Here is an 18,687-nt window from a genome sequence, read left to right as displayed (position 1 = left end):
TTAATGGGCTCCATCCTGCGCTCAAATTTACCTTTGAAATGGAGCAGTCAAATGAACTCCCCTTCCTTGACGTACTAGTTGAGAAATCTGCAAGGGGGTTCTCTACCATGGTCTACTGCAAGCCTATCTTCACCGGTCAATAAACGTGTTGGGCTTCTTACAGTTTCACACGATATAAGATTGGTCTAAGCTGCAATCTGGTAAATAGGGCCAGGGACAATTGCTCATCATGCAAGCTTGATGCTGAAATAGGGTGCATCAAAGACTACCCTGATCAGATAATTTTGCACTATATATATCACGAACACTCATGAATGGGCCTAAGGCCGTCACGTTTGGCCCTGAAAAGTGCCCAGTCTACCTCAGATTACCCTGGAAGGGCAAGGTCTTTCAAAAATTTGAGCAAGAGATGAAGCTAGCTGTTTCAAGCTGCTGCTACGCAGTAGCAATACAAGTGGTATTCGCCACTAAAAGGGTGCTGCCTTCAAGCCAAAAAAGACGTTCTGACTATCACACAAATTAGTAATGTGGTATATGAATTTCAGTGCCAGTGTGATGCTAGGTATGTAGGCCGTAGGTCCCAAAGACTGGCAAATTGTATCAAACAGCATGTCCCAGCCACAGTTGCAACAGGCAGGATACAGACCATACCCAACCAACCTATGCTTGCAAAATTCAAAAGTGTCCAACATTAGATGTGATTCTGTGATTGGACAACATTTGCTAAATAATCCTCAATGTGTTAAGGATTATGCTGACAACCAATTTAAGATTGTCAGTCAGACTCTCAGTGTGGCACTTTGCTTGTTCTGGAAGCTACATATATTAATACACAGGGCCCAATTCTTTGCAGACAGAAAGAGCATGTACACACACCCCGCCTGTTTCAGCTAATCAAAACAAGTGACAGCCATTCGCTGACTTATTCCTCAGCGCAATGCCTCAACCAGTGTCAAGCTGCCTGGTTTAAATTTCAAACAATGCTTGGCAGTTAACTGTCAGTCACCATCACTGCTGCATTCTCCATGGCATTGCCTCTACCAATCAGCACTCTCTTCACGTACAGTATAAATAAACCTTTCCCCCCTAGATTGGCATTTTTAACGAAGTGTCCTGAAGAATACAAGATGAAAAACTTCAATACATCTCTTTTTTCAGCAATACTCAAGCTCTGTACTACCAAACTATTTATAAGACAGACATGCTGTCGAATAAAATAACTCATTCACACCCCAATGCTGTGATTTTAAAACCACCTCTGCTAACTGTGCTTTTATGCACTACAAAAAAACACAAACGTTGGGTATAGCTGCAGCATAGCCAAGCTTATGCCCCACTACACAGTTTAACTCCTTGGGGGAGAAATTCAGTTTACAATAACACACATGACACCCAGAACGCTTCCAAACCTCACTAATCTGTTGCATGTAACCTGGACGTCACCGTTGCCCAGGATCCATAGAAAAGTTACAGCACAGGAGGCGGCCATTTGGCCCGTCTTGTCCATGCCAGCCTGAGGACACCCAGGTGTCCTTTCTAATCCCACCTTCCTGCACCCGGCCGATAGCCCTGCAGTTTATAGCACTTAAGGTGCAGATCCAGGTACTTTTTAAAGAGTTTAGAGTTTCTGCCTCTACCACCAACTTGGGTAGCGAATTCCAGACACCCACTACCCTCTGCGTAAAAAAGTTCTTCATGTCCCCCTTACACCTTCTGCCACTTATCTTGAATCTATGTCCCCTGGTTCTAGAATTCTCCACCAAGGGAAACAATTTTATCCTGTCCACTATCTATTCCCCTTAATTTTGTACACCTCAATCAAGTCACCTCTCAGCCTTCTTTGTTCTAAGGAAAATAACCCCAACCTATCCAATCTCTCCTCGTAGCTACACTTTTCTAACCCTGGCAACATTCTTGTAAACCTCCTCTGCACTCTCTCCAGAGCTATTATGTCCTTCCTGTAATGTGGTGACCAGAACTGCATACAATACTCCAGTTGTGGCCCCACCAGTGTTTTATACAATTCCAACATTATATCCTTACTTTCATATTCTATACCTCTGCTAATGAAAGAGAGCATTCCATATGCCTTCTTTACAACCTTGTCTACTTGAACTGCTGCCTTCAGGGACCTGTGTACTCGTACGCCACGATCTCACTTCATCTACCCCTCTTAGTGTATTCCCATTTATTGTTTAATCCCTGTAACTGTTTGACCTCCCTAAATGCATGACCTCACACTTCTCTATGTTAAAATCCATCTGCCACTTTACCACTCACTCCACCAACCCATCTATATCGTTTTGGAGATTATGGCTATCCTCTACACTAACCACTACTCGGCCAATCTTTGTCTCATCTGCAAATTTCCCAATTGTGCCCCCCACGCTCACGTCCAAATCATTAATACATAACACAAACGGCAAGGGTCCCAACACTGAGCCCTGTGGAACACCACTTGAGACAACTTTCCATTTGCAAGGGCATCCATTGACCATTACCTTTTGTTTCGTTACAAAGCCAACCTATTATCCAGTTTGCCACATTACCCTGAATCCCATGGGCTTTTACTTTCCTGACCAATCTGCCATGTGGGACCTTGTCAAATGCCATGTACACAGCATTCACTGCACTCCCTTCATCAACTTTTCTTGTCACTTCCTCAAAGAATTCAATCAAATTTGTGAGGTAAGGCCTTCCTTTAACAAATCTATGCTGTCCATGCCTTTCCACATGACAGTTAATCCTATCTCTCAGGATTGGTTCTACAAATTTGCTCACCACCGATGTAAGACTAACTGGCCTATAATTGTTTGGCATTTCCTTTGATCCCTTTTTAAACAATGGAACTGCGTTTGCATTTCTCTGGTACCTCTCCTGTATCTAGTGAAGATTGGAAAATCATCCTCAGAGCATCTGCTATCTCCTCCGACTTCCTTCTGCAGCCTTGGAAACAATCCATCTGGCCCTGATGACTTATCAACTTTCAAGGATTTCAACCCTTCCAGTACTTTCTCTCTCTTTATGACTATCCCGTCCAATATCTAGCAGTGTTCCTCCTGAACTACTATATCTACATCCTCCCTTTCCTTTGTAAACACGGAGACAAAATATTCATTCAAAACCCTTCCCACAGCTTCTGCATCTACACACAGGTTTCCATTTTCATCTCTGATAAGTTCCACTTTTTTCTTAACTAACCTTTTAGCATTAATGTATTGGTAAAACATCTTTGGGTTATCTTTAACTTTACTTGCTAATCTTTTTTCATGCCCTCTTTGATTTCCTTTTTTACTGCGTCCCTGCACTTCCTATATTCGTCTAGGCTATCTGCAGTGCTTAGTTCTTTGTGCCTATCGTACGCTTTCTTTTTCTGTTTGATCTTCCCCTGTATTCCTCTAAACAACTGGTGGTAGGAGGGGGGGTCTAGATTTGGCAGTACCACTCTTTTTTTTGTAGGGGACATGTCTACTTTCTACAATTAGGATCTTGCTTTTTAGTGCTTCCCACTGGTTTATCCTCTAGCAGTGCTGTCCAGTGCACCTCAGCCAAGGCCCTTCTCATTTCTGCAAAATTTGCCTTCCTCCAGTTCAAGACTTTTACTCCTGCCTTATCTCTGTCCTTTTCCATGGTAATGCTAAATCTAACTGAATTATGATCACTGTCCCCAATATGGTCGCCAACTGTCACTTCATCCACTCGCCCTTCTTCGTTCCCCAAGACTAGGTCTAGAATCGCATCTCCTCTCGTTGGGTTTGTCACTAATTGGTTGAAACAATTTTCCTGGACACACTGCATGAATTTTTCTCCCTCAATGCCCCTTATATTGTTTGAATCCCAGTTGATATTAGGATAGTTGAAGTCTCCTATTATTGCCCTCTTGTTCTTACAAGCAGAAATTTGCCTACATATTTGTTCTTCTATCTCCCTTTCACTATTTGGGGGTCTTAGTATACTCCTAGTATGACTGCCCCTTTTTTATTTCTAAGCTCAATCCATAAAGCCTCGTTTGATGACCCGTTTAGTATATCATCCCTTCTCACAACTGGAATTGCTTCTTTAACCATTAGTGCTACCCCGCCTCCTTTTTTATCTCCTACTCAATCGTGTCTGAAAACTCTATAACCAGGGATATTAAGCAGCCAGTTTTGTCCCTCCTTTAGCCAGGTCTCCGTTATAGCAATGACATACTGCTGCCATGTGTCTACCTGTGCCCTTAACTCAACTACCTTGTTTGTAATACTCCTTGCATTGAAGTATAAACAGTTAAACCTCATAAATTTCCCTTGCTGGACACTTTGCTTCACCTGTAACTCCATGTCTATCATAACGTCCCTAGCTAATGTTCTACCTCCATTTTTCTGATCTGAATCTGACCTATCTGATCCTACTCCTGGATCCCACCCCCCTGCCACACTAGTTTAAATACTCCCCAACAGAACTAGCAAAAGCCCCTGCAAGGACACTGGTCCCAGCTCTGCCTGGGTGGAGCTCGTCCGGTTTGTACAGGTCCCAGCTTCCCCAGAACCGGTCCCAGTGCCTCAAGAATCTGAATCCCTCCCGGCTACACCATGTCTCCAGCCACGTGTTCATTTGGTCTATCCTCTTATTCCTGCTCTCGCTAGCACGTGGAACTGGGAGTAATTCTGAGATTACTACATTTGAGGTCCTGCATTTTAATTTATCTCCTAACTTCCTGTACGGAGCTTGCAGGTCCTCATCCCTTAGTTTACCTATGTCGTTGGTACCAATGTGTACCACAACCACTGGCTGTTTACCTTCCCTCCTCAGAATGTCCTGCGGCCGCTCAGTGACATCCTGGACCCTGGCACCAGGGAGGCAACATACCATCCTTGATTCACGTTTGCGACCACAGAAGGGCCTGTCTGTGCCTCTAACTGTTGAATCTCCTATCACTATAGCCCTGCCACTTGTTTTCCTCCCACCCCTCTGAGCAGCAGAGCCACCCATGGTGCCGTGAACTTGGCTGTTGCTGCTTTCCCCTGAGAGGCCACCACCCCCAACAGTATCCAAAGCGGTATATCTGTTAGAGAGGGGGATAACCACAGGGGACTCCTGCACTACCTTCCTGAGTCTTTTACTGTTCCTGATGGTCACCCATTCCCTTTCTGCCTGTGTAATCTTCACCTGCGGTGTGACCACCTCATTAAACGTGCTATCCACGACTTGCTCAGCATGGCGGATGCTCCACAATGAGTCCACCTGCAGCTCCAGCTTCGAAATCCAGTTAGCTCGAAGCTGCATTTGGATACACCTTCCGCACACATGGTCACCAGGGATGCTGGAAGCATCCCTAATTTCCCACATCCTGCAGGAGGAGCATATCACGGGTCTGAGCTCTCCTGCCATGACGCCCCTCTCGATTAAGCTAGTTACTCCCTTAAAAAATACACTAGCTCGGGGCCTTATTTATGTAAGCTAGGAACCTTGTTTCTTGACTAATTACACTTGTACAGTACTACTCTATACTTTTTTTTTAGCTCCTACCTCAGTATTAAGCAACGAATTATTTTAATACATTAAAAAAAAACTCACCTCTTGGAAACAGGCATTAGGCTCACTAAATATCCAAATCAGACCCCACGATGCATGCAGAATCCCAAATGAATGTTTCAGATGCAAATAGGCAGGGTTTATGCCATGACTGTTCCACCTTGTTATATCAGGCTGAGAGCTGCTTAAGGTCCTAAAAAAAAGTAACTCAAAGATGTAAAGGCCCAGTGCTGAAGTTTTATTTTTCTAGGCCCAGGAGAGGCAGCCTCCTCTGACTGGTGAGGTGGAATAAGGGGCCTGCAGCATTTAAGCAAGGCCAAAACTGAACTTTGCTCAGCTCTTAGAAGCCATCAAATTTCTCTGATCTTGATATTCTGTATCATGGTCTATAAACAAGGCTGTTTTGACAGTGCTTTTTTTTAAGTAGGGCACTTGCAGCCACCTAAACTGGTTTGTGTGGAACAAATCTTACCAGTAAAGCATTTTGCAGGACTCTCCACTCTGAAGAACCCTGCGTCAAACACAATAACATCCTTTTGAGTTTCTTTACTACTGGAGTCTGCCATTTCTTGTTTCAGCTTGGCTTTCATAGATGCCTTCAAAGCAGCAAGACTGCTCTTCGGTGCAACTGGAGTTTTGCTGCCTTTAATTACAAGGCCTTCTGTGGATTTTGGGATGGCAACCTTTTTCTAAAAAGAGAATAAAGTAATCAAATTTAGACAAAGCACACGATCAAATCCACAACAGATTTGGTACACTTACTGTTAGGGGTTTATATTGCCATCTTAACCCTATCCAAATTCAGTGTTACATAATAAGATAGAAATTAAAAGCTACAAAGCAAAAACTTAAGGGTTTGCACATCCATTACAGGAGTAAAAGACTTGGGAGTTACATTTGATCAACTCCTTTCTATTATCTGACTGGCTGACTCCTCCAACTCAGTTCTACCCTTAACAGGACTCATGCACACAGCATTTCTTTTAGTGGCTACTTCACCTTCCCACAGTAACCTAACAGTTAGAGTGCTTGGCAGGGAGGTTTTATTTTTATAATGTATAAAATAAACATATATTTGAGCACATTGATGCATGGAGAAGTGTGTAAACAGCTTATATAAGTGGCTTCTAAAGGAAAGGATGAATTCACTGCTTCATCAGACCAGTCACTAATGGGTCCTGGTCCAATGATCAGGATGCTGGTTTTTGGTAGATAGAAACTGTAAGAAACTTGCATTACCATTACTACCTTTTGTCAATGCCCATTTATTCTTAAAGTTGACCAGTACTCACTGACTAGCAATATTCTTGTTTTTGCCAGTTTAACAACACTGTAGAATAAACACCAAGTAGCATTTGTGCTGGAGGGAGTGGCTAATTCCTAATTTTTTGCCCCTTACCTTGACCACTTTTTTGGGTAATGATAGCAACTCATTCTGCTCCTCCCAGTTATTCTCTTGAAGCTTCTTCAAATGCTCAAATTTTTTGTTTACATCTTCAACCTGGAAGAGGAACAAAGCCAGAACCAACATATCATAAGGAGGAAAAAATAAGCAGGCAGAGATCCCCATTTAAAAAAAAAGTCTTTTTCAGGAAGGTTGGGAAAGAGGAAAACCTCCTTTCTCCATTTATATTTCAAACTGGGAAAGAGACAATATTGGGATATTGTTTTCTAGCAGCACCTTTTCATGTTTATACACAGAATCCTTTTTTTGACTGATTCCTTCCTCTCCATGTAGTTTTGGCTTCAAGCTCATGTTTGTCAATGTGTCAGTTGATACAATTGTTGCAGCTAATGGATTAAAAATTGAGGTTTCACTAGTCACTCTATAGTAGCTACCTGGTCTTGTATAACCTTTTTTTTTGCATAAATTGACGAGGAGATTACAAACTTCTTCCATCACTACAACTTACTGAAACCTCAAAGCAGGTATTTCTGGCCAATCTCTTGCACAAGCCTCATTTCCTGCTATTGTTCACCACTTGCTAGAAGATCCCTGGTTGATCCCCAGGCTGTGTTGAGCTAGTGGGTAGCCTGGTGCAGCCACCACCTCAGGGAGGGGAAATGGGAAGTCACCACAGTTGCTGCTTCTGATGACTAATGTGTGTGTGCGCACACATGAATAATGGGAAAAGGATTTTGCCTGATCCCTCATCCTCAACTCAAATTAAAATTTCTTGCTGGTCATCAATGTTGATTCGTGTTACTCAGGAGCCATTTGAGGGTGAGCGGTGCACATAAAATTGTATTCCAAGTCAGTCAGTCTCTTCAGGAGACTATTGCAAAAATGAGTGGAGGGTGGAGCTAGTGCTCACCAACCGGTTTAAAAAAAAACCTCAAGTTTATGGCATCTACTGTTCAGCCAGAACGCTTGAAGGGGAAAATCTGTGACTGGTGCTCAAAGAAAACCTTTAGTCAATACCTGGAAGTAGACCATGTCCCAGAATCCTTCCAGATCTGTGCAGGTTACTTCCTTTTCACTCGTCTTGAACTCACAGTTGTCGACAAGCCCATTAAACTGTTTGAATCGCTCAGCCACCAGAAGGCGTGCTTGCCCCACAGTTGTGCGAACTAAGTCCTTAACTAGACAAAAATATAATTTGAAAGAAAGCAGTTTTTTTTGGAGATGATAGTTTTAGTTGGATAAGTTGCTTAAAAGGCAAGATTGTTAGAAAAATTACTTAAAAAAATTCTGTTTGCGAAATAAGTTCAGGAAAACCTACTGCAGTAAACCATAGAACAGCTCATCAAGTCAGCATTCAACAGGACATGACAGTAGGGATCCCAGCAAAAAAGGTCAAAAGGATCAAAACTCTCCAATGTCTGGAGTCTTTCCTGAGACAAAAGGAAGATGGTTGCACCTGCCAGTGTTGCTCATGCACTGACTTTGTAATGAGAGAAAGAGAGGCAAAAAGATCAGCTTCTAGAAGAAGGAATGAAGGCTTTAATGAGAATGTGGAACATTCTTGTATTTTTATTACTAAAAACCTTCAAAGCCCATTCCTTCTCTGGCAACAGGAGAGATTGGTCTTTGCTAGATTTTCTTTGCATCAATGCTTCTATTCAGAAATTGTCAAAAATTCCCTTTTGGCAAGGAATGACCATTTGGTGCAGATTAACCAATAGAATTCAATTATGCTGATTGCTGAATTACTAAATTTAATTGACATCTTACTACAAATTGTGACAGCAGACTTCCAAATGGCATAGTTGCATATTGAATCACAGCTCTGGTTACTCAGCTCATGTCCTGACTGGAAGTTCACATACTTCACAGAAGGTTTACAAAAGACAAGTTCATCTAATGGCGCTGTCACTTGGAATGCAATTTTAAGAATACCATTTAAGAATACTTTAGCCTTTTATGGATAGTTTCAAGCTTCATTTCAAATACCAGTCATTAGCACATCTTTCAGTGCCACCTAGTGGAAGCAAAGGAGGGAAAAAAGTGTATTCATTGCTGTAAACCTGATCTCAAGGCCAAGAATACAAACATTGAAATTTAATGGGTATCAAATAAATGCCTGAAAAGAATGTGATGCAAGCAGCTTGTTTTTGAGTATCAAATGAATTTTACCAAAACATGTAAAGTTACACTTTCCCTACTCTCTCCTCCCATCTGGACTGCAATGCAATTTTTCTGGTTATATGTTATTTCCAATACCAGGGTACAGAAACAAGCCAAGCTAAACAGTCAGTTCTGAACAAACATGTTTAATCACTTCTGCCTAGCAAAAAAAAAAGGAATGTTCACAAATGATAAGTATTTAGATGTCATTTTTAACGTGCTTAAATCAGTAACTGTCATTCTCACTAATGTGTTGACCCAGTGAGAAAGGTAACTTAGGAAGTGGAAAAAAGTCAGACTAATGAAATATTAAACTGGTATAATATAGAGCATTTTTTGTGAAGTGAAATTGAAACCAGAATCATTTTTAAAAGTTACAGTATTAAAAGGATCCAAGACCAGCTTGTGCAAATTGCTTTTCGACAGTGGGATTTATTGGTAAAGTTCATCTTACCGCCATCTGGAATCTCTGCAGTATCAGCCCACCCTTCCCACTGCTGGCAAAGCCCAGTCAAACTCTCAGTCTCTGACATGACAATTCCTCTGTAAAAGAACACATTTACATTAAAACCATCCATCCCAGGTACCCAAGCTAGTTCTGGTTTAGCATGGTGCCCATTACAAAGTGACAGTATTTGTTTATCACAATTTCAGTCAGTCAACAAGATGATATTGTCATATATGCAAGAACGCATCCATTTTTTAGTTTGAGCAGCCCTTTATTAGATTAACTGTGCCCTCTTCTAAAAAGCTGCTAACCATGCTTACCATTGCCCACGCAAATGCACTTCTCAACACAGATCACTGGAGGGCCACAAGAGTGGTCAATTTATCCCCTGTATCACTGCATTGGGACATGTTGCAGCAGCTCTACTGTAATCCAGTTCAGCTAACTCAGCACCGACTGGAACACTCAGGTTTTTGCTGTTACGTTCTAACTTTACCAACAGATCCATCAGACAGCTAGCAAAATGTTAAGAGAAACTTCATTCATTGCTATTTACTGAATTTATTGCATTCGGATATCTATTAGCAACCAATAAGGCTTCATAAAATGCTCCATTAAGCCAGACATTTAATTTTCAGAGAACATTAAGGGATTTACATCTTACTGCAATGTTACCAGGTACACAGGGCTTTCAAAGTTGATGTCACTGCAGGAAATAAAAACTTTTAACAAGTCTGTTCACAGCTGATGGCAACAGAGACCCATTTTCTCCTTCCCAGATCTTTAGATCTGCTAATATTTAAGCTTTTTTTTGTTAAGTGCATTTGCAACAACAACAACAAATGCAACAATAACAGCCTTGAGCTAGTATACAAGGCAGCAGGCCAAGTCAGCATTTATTCACTGGCTTGTGTGCAAAACTTTTCAAAGAAAGAGGAAAACTTCAAAATAACCTTGAAGCCAATCTGTGACTCTGCTCTCTCATGTCTAACACAGGTAACTAATTTGGAAAATAAAAGCCTTATGCTTTGGACATACATTGAAGAATAGGTGTTATTTTCTGAATCACCATCCTCCAACTGCCCTACAGAAAAATGCAGACATAAATGCATGACAGATTCAGAGACCACTCTCCAAAAATCTGGAAGAATACAAGGAGCCTTAAAAATATAAAAAAATAAATCCAGTCAAGCCACCAAATTTACAATAGGAGATCTTGGCTTGGTTTTCAAAGCGTTTAGGACGTTCATTCTTCTCCACATTGACGTCTCCTGACTGACATTAGAAGGGCATGAAGTTAATCTCAGAAAATTGATTTGACAAGTTGACATGATGCATCTAATCCAAGCTGTACTTCAATGCTATGAGTACTGTTACTGCATACTAATATCAATTTTGTGGCTAACCTGAAATAAGCAACATCGTGCACTGGTCCATTGACATCAGCTGTAGAGCTTGCGAAAGAATCTTGGGGTTTGTTAGACACTGGTACTTCTTCAATCACTAAGGGAAGAGGGGAAAAAGGCAGATTTAAAATTACTCAAATATCGAGTGGAACACAGACTTTGGGGGAAAATATCAAATAAACAAACCCAAAGGCAAATTAAATAATCAAAAACTTGTGGTAAAAGGCAAATAAGCACAATTTTTAAAAAATGGTTTCAGTTTAAAATCAATAATTCAACTAATTCAGAAGACAAAGTTCTAGTAGTTAATGCAAATGAAAGGCCAGTTTTTAAGTCTCTTGGGTAATAAAACTCAAATCTAATTGCAGTGTCGCATTCAGTTTTTGGTTAGCTCCATCATGTTAAAAGAATGCTGCAAGAGATTTTACAACATGTATGATGAGAGCACAAGGATTATAGCGCCATAGAATGAATTATTCACTTGTCTAGGCCCATCAGAACTGTTGCTTACCAGTACCAACAGCGTCTTCACTTTTTGCTTCAGGGAGACTTTCAGGTTCAATTTCTGGTGCAAACTTACTTCTCCTAGTTCTGGTTCGCGAATTCTTTGTAGTAGAAGAAACAACATTACCTTTCCTGGATAGAGGGAAAGAGAAATCGAATTTAGTGTTTCTTATGGCAGGATCAGGGCAAAGTATGAAAATTTTAGATATCAAGCCTAACTAAATTGGCAAAGAAAAAGTCTCCTAAGTGAATCAGGTATCAGATAAAATAATGACATTACTATGGATAACTAGTAAAGAACATGGCAGACTGCATGGGAATATCAAGCACCCATACCGAATTTAATTAAGATGTTAAAAGGACGTTTATGCAGGAAGAAAAGGGCATTAAGGCTTAGGGAGGGCAGCAAAAGGAAATGGATCGGAGATAACTAACAAAATGGCACAGCTGGGTGGATGGTAATGGAACAAAGGACAGGAGCTTACAATTCATGGCAAACATTACAAGTCTTAATGGGGTTAATCTTTTTTCCATAACACTTTAAGAAAGCCCCCTCCACAAAAAATAAGCAAAACAAAAGTTAACTGCACACCATTTCTCAGGTACCCACATCAAAGCCCCATTAACAGATGCTATTTTGATGAAAGCACTTGGTGAAAAAGTGCTACCACACAATCGACAAATGAAAAGCACAAGGAACTACTAATTGTGTGGTAATGAAATCATTGCTCAGCTCTTCTCCCCATGCAACAAGTCTCATCAAGCTTATCAAACACAGTAAAAATATTATAGAAGTCCAGAAGAAATTGTGGGGCAATTTTAATTCCATTTCCCCCTCTTCTGGAGGTATCAACTCCTCACTGGGGTAGTTCTACAAGCATTCTCCAGTACTTCACTTAAATGGCTAGCAGTCACATGCGAGTGCAAGCCTCGGTGTGGTGTGGAGGGAGCAGGTTGGTAGAGGACCTTTGTCTTACGGATGTATAGTGTAAAGCCCATGCTCCCACACACCTCGGTGAAGGTGTTGACAATGGCTTGGAGCTCGGCCTCCAAGTCTGCATAGACACAAGCATCAGTCAACTGCATACTGTAGTTCAATGACAGAGGATGGGGCAACCTTGGATCTGGCTTGTAGGCGGCAGAGGTTGAACAGGTTCCTGCTTGTTCTACCTCATGCTGGGTTAGGGTTGTGCTGAGATGGTGGCAGGTAGCATGCTGCGGGATGGAGTCGAGGACACTAGCGCTGAAGACAGAGTCTCTGTTATGATCTTTGAAGTGCTCCTTCCAGCAGCCGCTGATTGCCTCTGTCCTTGATGAACACCTCTCCATTCTTGGGCAGCAGTGGAGTGGGTCCTTGGCCTGTAGGTGGTCTTGAACGCGCTAAAGAAACCTCACATGTCATGTTGTCAACTATCTGTTCGATCTCCTATGCTTTCTCCACCCAGCTGTTCTTTAGGTCGTGGGTTTTTTTTTTGCTGGTTCTCAGCCTTTAGCCATCTGTAGAACTGCTTATTTGTTCTCGAGTTGGGTTGTTGGTTATGTCAAGGCCGTCTAGGCAGTATGTCAGGAGCAGGGTACTGTTGGTGTTGGCTTTCCCTACCCCATCTCTCCCCAGAGATCTGTGTCCTTCCCAACTCTGGCGTTGAAGTCACCAAGGGGGATCAGCTTATCGCCCGTTGGGACTCAGGCCAATGTTCGTTCCAGGCTGGAGTAAAATTCCTCTTTGAACTCATCTATAGCATCCAGTGTTGGGGCGTACACGCTGAGGACTGTCACGCATTTCCCCTGGGGTAGGGTGAGCCAAAGGTCATGAGGTGCTCTTTTATCCCATAGGGGTGTCTTTGAGACTGTCAACTATTTTTTTTAATGGCGAAGCCAAAACTGGAGGCGGCGCTGTTCTACTGGTTTACCTTTCCAGAAGTCCATTTGATAACAGGGTGCACACACACCTGTACCTGATTTGCTTCTGCAAACATGTGCAGTTCCAGCACAGGAGACTGGATGTCAATCAGGAATTGCCAAAACCACAGCCAAATTTCCTATGTCTCATCCAAATGGGCTGAGGCCAAATAATCCCAACTGCTGACCTAACTGCAATCAGTTAATTTGGCACAGATGACTGAGTCATGGCCCTTTGCCAGTATGACTTCACTACTCCGACCAGCCTTGACATACAGAAGATAGAAAAGGAAAACAAGCAGCCAAGGTTCTTTCTCCTGATTGCTAGCCAGCATTCCCTAGTGGGAGGACATGTGAATGTTGTCCAAGAACAGTATGGGATAGGTCAAATATGGTTAAGTTGGTAATAATGATTTTGAAGTTTGGCAAGGGTGTGCAGAGTAGGTTTGCTAAGTATGCTGCATAAGGGCCATCAGCATTCAGTAGAAAACGGGCATAATTCTTACCTTTGTAAGAGGAAGAAAAGTCAGGGAACGGTAAATGGGTGCACAAAAAAACCCCACTGGTTAGAAACAAACATTTGCACAAAGTAATAACTTACGATTTGTGTTCAACAGGACTCCAAGAACAAGGTGCGAAGAAATGATTTACACTCTGGGGGCTGAGTGGGGGAAATTTGAATTGGGGTAATCCGGCCACAGGTGCAAAGACATAGTTTTCAGGTGCAAAGGAGACTCTCTTGCCCACACGCCCAGCACCCAGTACTGGTGGCATTTGATGCCCATTATCACTCTCAGTTGGTGGAATTGGCTCCTCACAACTTGGTGGTTGATCTTTTTCACCAATGGCTTCCATTTCTTGCTCTTCACAAGAAGCAGGCTCTGGTTCATCAAGAGCAACCTGCAAAGCAGTTTTGATTAAAAAACATTGAAATGTTTAATTTCACTTTTAACTGGCTCTAACTAAACTAATTTAGGTGAGATGCAAGGTTACAGCAATACATTTCAGTCATCTGCTGCACTCCTAACATTACAATAGTTTTATGACGAGTTGCCAAGGGACAGCTTAATTCCATTTCCCACATTTAACCAAACATGAACGACATAAGGCCAGTTCATCCATTTGCAACATAAGCAAATTCCAGCAGAGCTACTATGACGCTGCACACATCAAGTCAGAGATTAGTAAGGAATCAGTTTAACAAGGAGGGGAATTTTAAAATTATTCAGTCAATTGTGTGTGTATAATTTGGACTGTCCTTTTAAAACCACACTTATACAAGAACATTTTTGTAGCCAAGCTAACTTCAGAAACCAAATTTTCACATTTGAAAATGTAATGATAATGCACCAGCTGCATTGTTAAAACATTACATCCAATGTGCACTTAGTCACACAATTTTCTGCAAACTTTGATTCAATTAGCCTGAATTTCCAGCAAATGACAACTGCAAAATATTGACAAGACCACATAATAGAGGAAAACAGGCAGATAAATTTCCAATGAAAAAGTACAAGGAGGTTGGACAGAAACAATAATGAAGATTGAATTGTCAGCATCAAAAAGGCTTTTGGGCGCCACTTGTTCTCACTAAGCTGAGGGCATGTGACTGAAAACAATGATTTCATGTGTTTTGTCAGGCTTCAATTTGGAGACTCATGGCCCTGATAAGGCTGAGGATGGAGCACATGGAATGGTAGATTTGATCAACCCCATCAGCTAGAAGAAAGCCCTAACAATGCAGTTGGAAGCATTTGCAAGTGACCAAGTTATAGACTAAGCAGCCTGTGGAAAAAAAAAACGTTCACAAGAACAGTATGCGCTTCCGGTCTCCCATAATACCAAAATTTAAGATTTTCACCTCCTGTTCCAAACCCTTTATGGCCTCAGCCTTCCCCGCCTCCAGCACTACAAGAACTCTACATTCCTCCAACTTTGGCTTCTTGGTGCATTGAAGTTCCTTTCCCTTAAAATGATACCTCTAGCTATACAGACCAAAAACTCTTGCATTCTAAACCTAAACATTTCCATCTCCTTTGTAAAACCCACATTTGACCACACTTGGTCACCTCTCCCAATATCTCCTCCGGTGGCTCTGCCTCCGCTTTTGTCTATGTTTCAGTGAAGTTCCTCAAGACATTTTTCAACAATAATAGGTGCTGTAACTGGCTGTCGTTAACGTAGTGTAATGAGTACCACATCATGGAGCTCAAATTTTAAAAAAGAATTAGAGCATCATCAAATTACATAACAATCCAGGAACTTATAAGGTTTATCCTTCATCGACCCAGCAATATAGGCTTCCTTGGCCTTTTATCAGGAATTGATATCTTTATTTACAGCATTCAATAATTTAATGTTAAAGGTATTTTTGTATAAAATATGAAAACCCAAAGCGTAACTTTTGAATTGAAGTAGCTTGATCCAAAGGGCTACTCATTTAAGTAACTGCAGTTATTACACGTTTAGACAGCTATGAAGTGAGAGGGGTACGAGATTTGCCTGCTTACAATATGTAGGAAAACACTTGTTTCAGACTCACTGAATTCTTGATTGTAATGTGCATCCCACTCCTAACAACTCAATGCAAGCTATGCCAAGGATGATTTGTGAACTGAGTATGCAGCAAACAGGCATTAGAGTTCTAAATATGTAAAGAGTAATCAGGTTTACAATCTGTTTTGCAAAGTTTATTGTACTATATGCTGGACCAGCAAACTGGCAACCTTAATGCATGGCAGGACCATTTCCCCAATATTGCAGAATGCCTCCCCTTGAGAGAATACCCAGAGCTCTCACAAACCAATTAGAATTGCTCAAGGAAGAAATAACCAAGGGGGGCACTCCATCCAGGATAAAGAGACAACATTCACCTTTAGAGAATGGCCTAAGGCACACCAAATTGTACACTTCTGCTTTTTAAAAAGGAATGCTGTTTGTTCCACAATGCCTTATAAAAGTGCATTGGTTGGCCTACCCCATGCAGAAGAGGTGGTGGTTCACTAGTACAAGAAATAGAAGTAAACCGTACGTCTCTCAAGCCAGTTCCATCATTAAATACAATCATGGTTGATCTTTGACCTCAACTCCACTTTCCCACCTGCACAACATATCCCCCAATTCCCTGAGACACCAAATATCTGTGTCTCACAGCCTTAAATATACTCAATGATGAAGCAACACAACCCTCTGGGACAGAGAATTCCAAAGGTTCACAACCCTTTATGTGAAGACGTTTCTCCAAAGTCATAAATGATCAACCCCTTATGAGACTGTGTCACATGTTCTAAATACCCCATCCATGGAAACAAGCTCTGAGTGGCTAGCCTGTAAGCCCTTTAGAATCCTGTATTTTTCAATGGGATCACCTCAATTCTTCTGAACTTCAGAGAAAATAGGCTCAATTTATTCAAGCTTCTCGTTGTAGGACAATCCTCTCAACCCAGGAACCAATGTAGCAAAACTTTACAGTGTCACCTCCAATGCAAGTATATCCTTCCTCAAATATGGAGACCATAACTGCACACCGTAAACCAGCCATGGTGTCACTATACAACTGTAGTAAAACTTTATTCTTGTACTCCAATCTTCTTGCAATAAAGGCCAACATGCCATTTGCCTTCTAATGGTTTGCTGTTGCTGCATAATGTTCTTTTTAAGAGTGCACCCAAAGTCACTGAATATACATAAACTTAATTGATTTATTTTCCCCATGGGATGGCAGGCACATCATGCTCCTGTAAGAGATTTGTAATTTAGTAAGAGAAATTTGTATGGTGAAATATACAGGATCAGCATAATTACAGTAAGTTAAAAACTCCATTTTAAATGGGCAAACGGAAAAGAAAAATACTATTCAAGAGTTTGATCTTGAAGGAATTGCAACTCCAATGAAATATATGATCGTCCTCACCAGTTTGCAGTTAGATTTCTCCCCTGATTTTCCTGGTTTCTTTGCTTTGTTAGTTGTTTGAGGCTTAGTGACTAAACAAAAGATAAACTTAAATTAGTCTTAAAGCAGCAAGAATTCTAATTATTGCCAACCATATTCAAACTCGTCAACAGGGAACCAGTTTCAATGAGTTCTTGACACCAATATCAGTGCTTTAATCAGCAACTAGATGTACACATAGCAGTCAGGCTGTGATTTCCACTTGTTGCTTCTGAGCACAAGTGGAACAGAGTATGAAGGGCTGTCCTTCCAGTGGACAGTATGTCCAATGAAACCAGACACATTTTCCCCAAGAGCAGATTCGAACCAGACAAACACAGCAATTTTACGCAAAAACACCATTTTTGTGAATGGGGTCTACTGTAAGTCTGAAGCTCATTGTCCAGTCGTTTATAGGTAACCATCCGTCAGCTCTTGACCTCAGTGGCTTGGAGGAGGATTTTTAAACTTGAGTAGCATTTTTTAAAAAAAAAGGCACCGTAATAATCATATACAACTTCTTCCTACAATAAAATGGTCAAAAATCTTCAACATATGGCACTGAAGATTGAATGAAATTGCAAAAAGACCATGGTTATTTCTTCTCAACTTTTGTCCATGAAAAAATCTAATTCATTATGCATACTTAGAACTTTCATGGGTTGCTTCCTGAAAGGTGTACACTGTTTTGAAGGGGGTATTTAACAGGAAAGCAAATGTAGTAGCTAAATTTCAGGCAGAACTCTCTGCCTCACCATTATTACTAGTTAGTCTGGTCTAGTTTAGAAAAAGCTGTGTCCATCTTTTCCTAGCATTGTTTACTGGTGTGTTACAGCCAATTATAAAACAGCTCCAGATCCAGTTATCACAATGTAGCTTGAATAATGATCAAGCTTGTAACTAACGCATTGTGCAAGCACAGGGAGCTACATGGGCCATTTACTGAAGCAACAGGACTCTAGACGATAAAGACAAAAATAAGGCTATTTGCATTTGAGCCAGTGACATTTGCTAGTTTGTAGGCTACTCAATTGCAGAAGGCATCCCAGTAAAAACTAATCTGGCCAATAGTGATGCTGGATAGTACCAGGATTCCAGAACAGATTTTTCCCTTCTGCCAACTTGGGGCTAGCAAGAGGGAACTTATACAGGCTATGAATCAGATCCCAGCTTTCCAGTTCAATTGCTCAGACTTAACCAGCTGAGCAAATGAGTGCCATAGCTTGCTCAAGCTAAATTTACCTTGGACAGGTTTAAGAGTTTTTGGTGCAGTTTTTGGTTCAGCCTGACTCCTTGCCTGTGATGGTTTGACGGATGAAGCTTGGATATCTAGATTTTTTTTGAGAATTAAAGATAATTAGCCATGGTAATAACAGCAACAGTAAATTCACACATTTCAATTTAAAAGATGGAAAGT

General features: G+C 41.2%; 1 protein-coding gene across 2 annotated transcripts in view; it reads right to left on the bottom strand.

The window, feature by feature from the left end:
* dlgap5 (discs, large (Drosophila) homolog-associated protein 5) overlaps positions 1–18,687 on the bottom strand; it is a 50,483-nt gene that overhangs the window by 12,853 nt on the left and 18,943 nt on the right. For both annotated transcript variants that reach the window (XM_078531612.1, XM_078531613.1), the window contains 9 exons: positions 18,513–18,599; positions 17,253–17,323; positions 13,941–14,239; positions 11,448–11,572; positions 10,937–11,033; positions 9,537–9,625; positions 7,937–8,097; positions 6,914–7,015; positions 5,987–6,203 (listed from right to left, as the gene is read on the bottom strand). In XM_078531612.1, the coding sequence (XP_078387738.1) occupies positions 5,987–6,203; positions 6,914–7,015; positions 7,937–8,097; positions 9,537–9,625; positions 10,937–11,033; positions 11,448–11,572; positions 13,941–14,239; positions 17,253–17,323; positions 18,513–18,599 (1,248 nt within the window). The remainder of the gene's footprint in view (positions 1–5,986; positions 6,204–6,913; positions 7,016–7,936; positions 8,098–9,536; positions 9,626–10,936; positions 11,034–11,447; positions 11,573–13,940; positions 14,240–17,252; positions 17,324–18,512; positions 18,600–18,687) is intronic.

The sequence above is a fragment of the Cetorhinus maximus genome, chromosome 29, assembly GCF_964194155.1.
Source record: "Cetorhinus maximus chromosome 29, sCetMax3.hap1.1, whole genome shotgun sequence".
Classification (NCBI taxonomy): Eukaryota; Metazoa; Chordata; class Chondrichthyes; order Lamniformes; family Cetorhinidae; genus Cetorhinus; species Cetorhinus maximus.
The sequence above is the reverse complement of the archived record's forward strand: the minus strand, read 5'-3'. Positions and strand labels throughout refer to the sequence as shown.